Genomic DNA, 9,417 nt, shown 5'->3' on the forward strand with positions numbered 1-9,417 from the left:
ATTTACTTTGGAATTTTGTACTAATAAGGATTTTTTTTTAATTTTCAGGGCATTGACACACTTTAAAAATTTTCCCACTATTTTGGGACACTTTCTTTAGTTTTGGGATTCCTAAATAACATTTTTGGGGCAATTTCTGAAAAGTGTTTGCATTTTCATCGCCATTTTTTAAAATTTTCTCCTCTTTTCAATGCAATTTTTTTCTCCACCAATTCAGGATTTCTGTCCTATTTCAGCATCCTCCCCCCTTAGGTTATCAGGTGCTATTTTGGGGAGATTTAACCAATTTTGGGCGTTTTTTCCTCAAAAACACACTCGAGTCTGGGGGTGAAATGATTTATTGGCTCCCTCAGTGCTTCTTGCTGGCAGCAGCGACCTGAAAGAGGAAAAAAATGGGAAAATGGGTTAAAATTTCCCCAAATCAGCTGAATTTGAGGGAAAATTCTGGAAAATCCAGGGCTCACCTGCCCAGCGATGCGATCCAGGTCCCTCTGCCCCTGTGGAGTCAACTTCCGACCCCTGGGTGGGGGAAAAATGGTAAAAAAGGGGGAAAATGGGAAAAAAAGGTGAAATTGGGCTAACTGGTCAAAATCCAACCTGATGGAAAACCCCAAAATCCCCACTTTTCACCCCAAAATCCCCATTTTTCCCCCTGAACTGCCCCAAAATCCCCGTTTTTCACCCCAAACTGCCCCAAAACCCCCAAATCCCCATTTTTTTCCCCCAAAATCTCAGTTTTTAACCCCAAACTGACCCATCCTGGTCCTTCCCATGCACCTTGAGCGCCTCCAGCACCCACTGGGCCACAGCAGCTTCCAAAGCCCCAAATCCCCACTTTTCACCCCAAAATCCCCATTTTTCACCCCAAATCCCCATTTTTCACCCCAAAATCCCCGTTTTTCACCCCAAAATCCCCATTTTTCACCCCAAAATCCATATTTTCTACCCCAAAATTGCCGTTTTTTCACCCCAAAGCCCCAAAATGTTGGGGTTTGTCCCCAGACTGACCCGTCCTGGTCCTTCCCATGCACCTTGAGCGCCTCCAGCACCCACTGGACCAGAGCAGCTTCCAAAGCCCCAAATCCCCATTTTCCACCCCAAAATCCCCATTTTTCACCCCAAAATCCCCACTTTTCACCCCAAAATTGCCGTTTTTTCACCCCAAAGCCCCCAAATCATTGGGGTTTGTCCCCAGACTGACCCGTCCTGGTCCTTCCCATGCACCTTGAGCCCCTGCAGCACCCACTGGGCCACAGCAACTTCCAAAGCCCCAAATCCTCATTTTTCACCCCAAAATCCCCATTTTTCGCCCCAAAATTGCCGTTTTTTCACCCAAAACCCCCAAAATATTGGGGTTTGTCCCCAGACTGACCCGTCCTGGTCCTTCCCATCCCCCTTGAGTGCCTGCAGCACCCACTGGGCCAGAGTGGCTTCCAAAGCCCCAAAATCCCCATTTTTCACCCCAAAATCCCCATTTTTCACCCCAAAATCCCCATTTTCTACCCCAAAATTGCCGTTTTTTCACCCAAAACCCCCAAAACGTTGGGGTTTGTCCCCAGACTGACCCATCCTGGTCCTTCCCATGCACCTTGAGCCCCTGCAGCACCCACTGGGCCAGAGCGGCTTCCAAAGCCCCAAAATCCCCATTTTTCACCCCAAAATCCCCATTTTTCCCCTTGAACTGCCCCAAAATCCCCATTTTTCACCCCGAATTGCCCCAAAACCCCAAAATCTGCATTTTTTTTCCCCAAAATCTCAGTTTTTAACCCCAAACTGACCCATCCTGGTCCTTCCCACGCACCTTGAGCGCCTCCAGCACCCACTGGGCCACAGCAGCTTCCAAAGCCCCAAATCCCCATTTTTCACCCCAAAATCCCCATTTTTCACCCCAAATCCCCATTTTTCACCTCAAACTGCCCCCAAACCCCAAAATCTCCAATTATTTTCCCCCAAAATCTCAGTTTTTAACCCCAAACTGACCCATCCTGGTCCTTCCCATGCACCTTGAGCCCCTGCAGCACCCACTGGGCCACAGCAGCTTCCAAAGCCCCAAATCCCCATTTTTCACCCCCAAATCCCCATTTTTCACCCCCAAATCCCCATTTTTCACCCCAAAATCCCCATTTTTCACCCCAAAATCCCCATTTTTTCACCCCAAAGCCCCAAAACGTTGGGGTTTGTCCCCAGACTGACCCGTCCTGGTCCTTCTCGACCACCTTGAGCGCCTCCAGGGCCTGCAGGACCCTCCTGGCCACGGCGCCCGAGCCGCGGCTGAAGTGGCTGGGCCGGACCCCGCGGCGCTGGCGGCCCCCGTACACCTTGGCCATGGAGCCCACGCCCGCCCCGCCCCGCAGGTACAGGTGGCGGGCGGTGGAGGCTGTGAGGGGACAAGGGGACAATGGGACAGGTGAGGGGACAATGGGACAGGTGAGGGGACAATGGGACAGGTGAGGGGACAATGGGACAGGTGAGGGACACCTGGGGTTAATGGGAGACACCCCCAGGTAACAGGAGCCCTGCCCCGCAGGTACAGGTGATGGGCGGTGGAGGCTGTGGGGGGACAAGGGGACAATGGGACAGGTAAGGGGACAATGGGACAGGTGAGGGACACTTGGGATGGGTGAGGGGACAATGGGACAGGTGAGGGGACAATGGGACAGGTAAGGGACACCTGGGATGGGTGAGGGGACAATGGGACAGGTGAGGGGACAATGGGACAGGTGAGGGACACCTGGGATGGGTGAGGGACACCTGGGGTTAATGGGAGCCCCGCAGGTACAGGTGGCGGGCGGTGGAGGCTGTGAGGGGACAAGGGGACAGGTGAGACAGGTGAGGGACAATGGGACAGGTGAGGGACACCTGGGATGGGTGAGGGGACAAGGGGACAGGTGAGGGACACCTGGGGTTAATGGGAGACACCCCCAGGTAACAGGAGCCCCGCCCCGCAGGTACAGGTGGCGGGCGGTGGAGGCTGTGGGGGGACAAGGGGACAGGTGAGGGGACAATGGGACAGGTGAGGGGACAATGGGACAGGTGAGGGACACCTGGGATGGGTGAGGGACAATGGGACACGTGAGGGACACCTGGGGTTAATGGGAGCCCTGCAGGTACAGGTGACGGGCAGTGGAGGCTGTGAGGGGACAAGGGGACAGGTGAGGGACACCTGGGATGGGTGAGGGACACCTGGGGTTAATGGGAGCCCTGCAGGTACAGGTGGCGGGCGGTGGAGGCTGTGAGGGGACAAGGGGACAGGTGAGGGGACAAGGGGACAGGTGAGACAGGTGAGGGACACCTGAGACAGGTGAGGGGACAATGGGACAGGTGAGGGACACCTGGGACGGGTGAGGGACACCTGGGGTTAATGGGAGCCCCGCCCCGCAGGTACAGGTGGCGGGCAGTGGAGGCTGTGAGGGGACAAGGGGACAATGGGACAGGTAAGGGGACAATGGGACAGGTGAGGGACAAGGGGACAGGTGAGGGACACCTGGGATGGGTGAGGGACACCTGGGGTTAATGGGAGACACCCCCAGGTACAGGTGGCGGGCGGTGGAGGCTGTGAGGGGACAAGGGGACAATGGGACAGGTGAGGGACACCTGGGATGGGTGAGGGACACTTGGGATGGGTGAGGGGACAATGGGACAGGTGAGGGACACCTGGGATGGGTGAGGGACACCTGGGGTTAATGGGAGACACCCCCAGGTACAGGTGACGGGCGGTGGAGGCTGTGGGGGGACAAGGGGACAGGTGAGGGACACCTGGGATGGGTGAGAGAGGGGAGGGACCCTCAGGACAGGTGAGGGACACGGGGACAGGTGAGGGACCCCCAGGTAACGGGGACCACCCCTGGTACCGGTCCCAGCCTGGGGCTCACCTGGGGCCTCAGCGCCCCCCGCTACCGGTCCCAGTCCCGGTCCCGGTTCTCACCCGGGGTTCGGTACCCCCAGTCCCAGTCCCAGTCCCGGTTCTCAGCCAGGGGTTCGGTACCCCCAGCCCCGGTTCTGGTCCCGGTTCTCACCCGGGGGTTCGGTACCCCCAGTCCCGGTCCCGGTTCTGGTCCCGGTCCCGGTTCGGTTCTCACCTGCCCGCGTGTAGAACCAGTTCTCATCGTAGGGCGCCAGCTCCTTGTGCTTGGCCAACTTCACCGTGTCGGCCCAGTCGGGCACCTTCAGCTTCCCGGACCTGGGAACGGGCCAGAACCGGGTTAGAACCGGGTCAGAACCAGAACCGGTACCGGGGAACGGGGATGGGAAATGGGAACGGGGATGGAACCGGGGCTGGACCTGCCCAACCTCCCCGTGCCGGCCCAGTCGGGAACCTTCAGCTTCCCGGAGCTGGGAACGGGTCAGAACCGGGACAGGGAATGGGGAACAGAACCGGGAATGGGAATGGAACCGGCACCGGGAATGGCACCGGGAACCGGGAAAAGAGAACAAAGATAATGGCACCGGGAACGGCACCGGCACCGTTCGAGGAACCCCGCGATCCCCGGTGAGCCCCCCCCGGTCCCTCCCCACGCCCTCCCGGTTCCCCCGATCCCTCCCGGTCCCCCCGGTTCCCCCGTTCCCCCCTCACTTTTTGAGGAAGGCCGCCAGCGCCCTCACGAACTCCTGCTGGTTCACGTCCTTCACCGTCACACCGGGCATCTGCGGGGACACGCGCCGGGGTCACTCCCAGCCCAGTTTTGCCCATTTTTGCCCGTTTTTTGCCCATTTTTTTCCCGTTTTTTCCCGGCCCCGCTCCCGCCCTCACCTCGCCGCCGCCGCTGCCGCACCGGAAGAGGCCGAGCACGGGGCCGCCCGCGCACCGAGCAGGGGCCGAAACCTCGCGAGACTCCCTCGGCCAATCCGCGCCGGCGGGAACGCGCGCGGGCCAATCAGCGACGAGGGCGCCCCTGTCATTGGTTGGCGCCGGCGAGCGCTTCCCCCGCCCTCCCCTGCACTGGGAATGGTTCGGTCCGGCCGGCCACGCCCACCGCGGCAAGGCCGCTGCTGATTGGTGGAGCCGTTCTTGTGGCTCCGCCCACTGCGGTGGTAGCGGAGCGACCCCCAAAATGTCCCCGAGGTGTCCCCGGTGTCGCTGTAGTGTCCCGCGTGTCCCCAAAGTGCCACCCCCAAGGTGTCCCAGTGTCCCCAAGGTGTCCCCTGTCCCTGTGCCAGCCCCAAAGTGTCCCCAGGATGTCCCAGTGACCCCTCCCGAGGTGTCTTGGTGTCCCTGTGCCACCTCCAGGGTGTCCCCAGAGTGTCCCTGTGCCACCTCCAGGGCGTCCTGGTGTCCCTGTGCCAACCCTGGGCTGTCCCCAGGGTGTCCCCAGGGTGTCCCAGTGACCCCTGGAGTGTCCCCATGTCCCTGTGCCACCTCTGTGGTGTCCCAGTGTCCCCAGGGTGTCCCCAAGACCCTCTGTGCTGTCCCCAGGGTGTCCTGGTGTCCCAGTGACCCCCCCAAGATGTCCCCAGACTGTCCAAGTGTCCCTGTGCCACCTCCGGGCTGTCCCCAAGGTGTCCCTGGGTGTCCCCCCAGTGTCCCCAAGGTGTCCCAGTGTCCCCAAAGTGTCCCCAAGTTGTCCCAATGCCACCCCCAAGGTGTCCCCAGGCTCCCCTGGAGGTGCCACCCCCCCCCCGTCCCCTCCCCCTTGTAAAAGGGGCGTGTCCTCCAAAACCCCCGCCCCTTTCCCCTCCACCCAATCAGGAACGGCGACACCAGCGGGGGGCGGGGCTCCAAAGATTCTCCGGTTGTTTAAAAGATCCCGGTCACGTGACCAACAAAAAGGGGGCGGAGCCACCAACAAAAAGGGGGCGTGGCCATGGAATGGTTCAGCGCACGCCCGCGGGGGGCGAGGGGGGCGCGGCCTCGGCCGAGGGGGCGGGGTCAGACGAGGAGGACGGGGCGGGGTTCGAAGACGAAAGGGGCGGGGCCGGCGCTGCTGGAGGGGGCGGGGGAGGGGGCGCGGCCTCGCTGGCGGAGGGGGCGGGGCCGTCGGGCTCGGTGGGCGGGGCCGGCTCGGTGGGCGTGGCCGCCTGCATGATCTTCTGGCGAACCTCGCGGATCTTGAGCTGCAGGCAGAGCTTGGTGGGGAAAATGTCGGCGAAACGGGACTGGAAAGCGGCCGTGGCCTGGGCTGGGGACAGTGGGAGAGAGGTTGGGGACAATCAGAGACAGTTTGGGGACAATTCGGGGAGATTTGGGACAGTTTGGGGACAATTGGAGAGAGTTTGGGACAGTTTGGGGACAATCAGGGGAGATTTGGGGACAATTGGAGAGAGTTTGGGGACAATTCGGGGGGATTTGGGACAGTTTGGGGACAATCAGGGGAGATTTGGGGACAATTGGAGAGAGTTTGGGGACAATCAGGGACAGGTTGGGGACAATTCGAGACATTTTGGGGACAATTCGAGAGAGTTTGGGGAAAATTCGGGGAGATTTGGGACAGTTTGGGGACAATCAGAGACATTTTGGGGACAATTCTGGGAGATTTGGGACAGTTTGGGACAGACTGACACGGGCGAAACGGGACTGGAACCTGCCCTGGGCTGGCATGGGGACAACTGGGGACAATTGGGGACAATCAGGGGACATTTGGGGTCATTTCAGGGGCATTTGGGGACATTTCAGGGAGATTTGGGGACATTTCGGGGTGGTTAGGGGACAGTTAGAGGAGAGCTGGGAGCAGTTTGGGGACATTTGGGGCCAATCAGAGACACTCAGGGCATTTGGGGACAGTTCAGGGGCATTTGGGGACATTTCAGGGACATTTGGGGTCGTTCAGGGACAGTTCAGGGACAGCTGGGGACACTCAGGGTAATTTTGGCGCAGTTCAGGGATAATTGAGGGACGGATTTTGAGATTTTTTGGGGCAGTCTGGGGATAAATCAGGGACAATTTTGGGGCAATTTTGGGGATAATTCAAAGATAATTTGGGGATAATTTCAGGGTAACTTGGTGGTGGTGTCAGGAGAATTTGGGGATAATTTGGGGATAATTCGGGGATCAATTCAGGACAATTCAGGAATAATTTCAGGAATGGTTTCAGGATAATTTTAGGATAATTTGGGGATAATTTTGGGATAATTTCAGGATAATTTGGGGATAATTTCAGGATATTTCAGGGATAATTTCAGGATATTTTTGGGATAATTTCAGGATAATTTGGGGATAATTTCAGGATAATTCAGGGATAATTTCAGGATATTTTTGGGATAATTTCAGGATATTTTTGGGATAATTTCAGGATATTTTTGGGATAATTTCAGGATAATTCAGGGATAATTTCAGGGTAATTTTGGGATAATTTCAGGATATTTCTGGGATAATTTCAGGATATTTTTGGGATAATTTCAGGGTAATTTTGGGATAATCTCAGGATATTTTTGGGATAATTTCAGGATATTTTTGGGATAATTTCAGGATATTTTTGGGATAATTTCAGGGTAATTCTGGGCTGGTTTTGGGGTGTTTTGGGGCTCACCCGAGGGGAAGAAGCCGTGCTCCTGGAAGAGCTGCATGACGAGCGCGCGGCGCTGGTCGAGCGTTCGCCGCAGCGACGAGAACGGGACCTTGTCGTACTCCAGCTCACCCAGGACATCCTCACCCTCCCCTCCTGTGGGATTGGGGGGTCAGAGCCCCAGAAACAGACCCAAAATGGACCCAAAATGGACCCAAAACCAGCCCCAAAACAGCCCCAAAATGGACCCAAAATAGCCCCAAAATAGCCCCAAAACACCCCCAAACGGCCCCAAAATGGACCCAAAACAGCCCCAAAATGGACCCAAAACCAGACCCAAAACAGCCCCAAAATGGACCCAGAAACAGACCCAAAGTGGCCCCAAAACAGCCCCCAAAATAGCCCCCAAAATGGACCCAAAACAGCCCCAAAATGGCCCCAAATTGGACACAGCCCCCACTTCAGGGCGACCCCAGATTTCGGGGTCCCCCAGCCCCATTTGGGCTCTGCCCTCCCCCGTTCCCTGGCCCCTCCCCCATTCCCCGGCCCCTCCCCCATTCCCTGGCCCCTCCCCCGTTCCCCGGCCCCTCCCCCATTCCCCGGCCCCTCCCCCATTCCCCAGCCCCTCCCCCATTTCCCGGCCCCTCCCCCATCCCCCGCCCCTCCCCCACCTTGTCTGTTGAAGGTGAAGATCTCGCCCAGCCCCTCCCCCATTCCCCGGCCCCTCCCCCATTCACAGCCCCTCCCCCATTCCCCGGCCCCTCCCCCATTCCCGGCCCCTCCCCCATTCCCCGGCCCCTCCCCCATCCCCCGCCCCTCCCCCACCTTGTCTGTCGAAGGTGAAGATCTCTCCCGGCCCCTCCCCCATTCCCCGGCCCCTCCCCCGTTCCCCAGCCCCTCCCCCATCCCCGGCCCCTCCCCCACCTTGTCTGTCGAAGGTGAAGATCTCTCCCGGCCCCTCCCCCATTCCCGGCCCCTCCCCTATTCCCCGGCCCCTCCCCCATTCCCCGGCCCCTCCCCCATTCCCCGGCCCCTCCCCCACCTTGTCTGTCGAAGGTGAAGATCTCTCCCGGCCCCTCCCCCTCGGCGCCCTTGGCGCTTTTGGGGGTCGAGGGCTCGGAGCCGCAGCTCGAGCGGCGCCGCAGCTTCCGCTTGGGGGAGGAGGGGTCGTCCCGGGGGGCTCCAGCTCTGCGCGGGGGCAGGGAGAGCGGCAAAGGTCACCGGGGGTCACGCAGGGGTCAGAGGTCGGGGGTCAGAGGTCAGGGGTCAGAGGTCGGGGGTCACCTGTGGAGTTCTTGCGCTTCTTGCGGTAACTGCCCAGGATGGTGCGGGGGGAGGTGGCCAGGGCCTGCAGGGTGGGGGAGGGGAGAACCTCCTCGGGCCGGAACTCGGGCAGCTCCGCAAAGCGCTCCTCGAAATCCACCTCGGACAGGACCCTGCGGGGGGAAAACAGCCAAAAACACCCCAAATTACACCCAAAAAACTGACCCAAAACAGCCCAAATTACACCCAAAAACTGACACAGAGCCATGAAAAAACAGCGGCAAAAATGGCCCAAAAAACCCCAAAGTGCTCCTCGAAATCCACCTCGGACAGGACCCTGGGGGGAAAACACCCCAAAAAACTGACCCAAAATACCCTGAATTACACCCAAAAAACTGACACAGAGCTGTGAAAAAACAGCAGCAAAAATGACCCAAAAAACCCCAAAGCGCTCCTCGAAATCCACCTCGGACAGGACCCTGGGGGGAAAACAGCCCAAAAACTGACCCAAAATACACCCAAAAAACTGACCCAAAATACCCCGAATTACACCCAAAAATCATCCCCTGAACGGTGAAAAAACAGCGGCAAAAATGGCCCAAAAAACCCCAAAGCGTTCCTCGAAATCCACCTCGGACAGGACCCTGGGGGAAAAACAGCCAAAAAACTGACCCAAAATACCCTGAACTATCCCCAAAAAACTGACCCAAAATAT

The 9,417-nt window shown here is 58.4% G+C and overlaps 2 protein-coding genes across 3 annotated transcripts in view; both read right to left on the reverse strand.

Annotated features, from left to right (window-relative positions):
• Nucleotides 1–320: 320 nt before the first annotated feature.
• RPS19 (ribosomal protein S19) lies at nt 321–4,898 on the reverse strand. 2 transcript variants are annotated; one of them, XM_077192469.1, is made up of 6 exons: nt 4,751–4,837; nt 4,574–4,644; nt 4,080–4,180; nt 2,194–2,377; nt 465–519; nt 321–376 (listed from the first exon to the last, which is right to left on the reverse strand). In XM_077192469.1, exons 2-6 carry the CDS (start codon nt 4,642–4,644, stop codon nt 350–352), a joined length of 438 nt encoding a protein of 145 aa, XP_077048584.1. In that variant the 5' UTR covers nt 4,751–4,837; the 3' UTR covers nt 321–349. The 2 variants fall into 2 exon arrangements, with proteins under 2 accessions (XP_077048584.1, XP_077048585.1); XM_077192470.1 differs by lacking the exons at nt 321–376; nt 465–519; nt 2,194–2,377 and adding an exon at nt 3,175–3,404 and having other exon boundaries at nt 4,751–4,898.
• Nucleotides 4,899–5,714: 816 nt separating this feature from the next.
• CIC (capicua transcriptional repressor) overlaps nt 5,715–9,417 on the reverse strand; it is a 6,049-nt gene continuing 2,346 nt past the window's right edge. The window contains exons 2-5 of the mRNA XM_077192418.1: nt 8,724–8,922; nt 8,482–8,625; nt 7,464–7,595; nt 5,715–6,116 (exon numbers count right to left, since the gene is read on the reverse strand). Of these exons, the coding sequence (XP_077048533.1) occupies nt 5,812–6,116; nt 7,464–7,595; nt 8,482–8,625; nt 8,724–8,922 (780 nt within the window). The 3' untranslated portion in view covers nt 5,715–5,811. The remainder of the gene's footprint in view (nt 6,117–7,463; nt 7,596–8,481; nt 8,626–8,723; nt 8,923–9,417) is intronic.

Source organism: Agelaius phoeniceus, chromosome 33 (assembly GCF_051311805.1).
Source record: "Agelaius phoeniceus isolate bAgePho1 chromosome 33, bAgePho1.hap1, whole genome shotgun sequence".
NCBI classification, from domain to species: Eukaryota; Metazoa; Chordata; class Aves; order Passeriformes; family Icteridae; genus Agelaius; species Agelaius phoeniceus.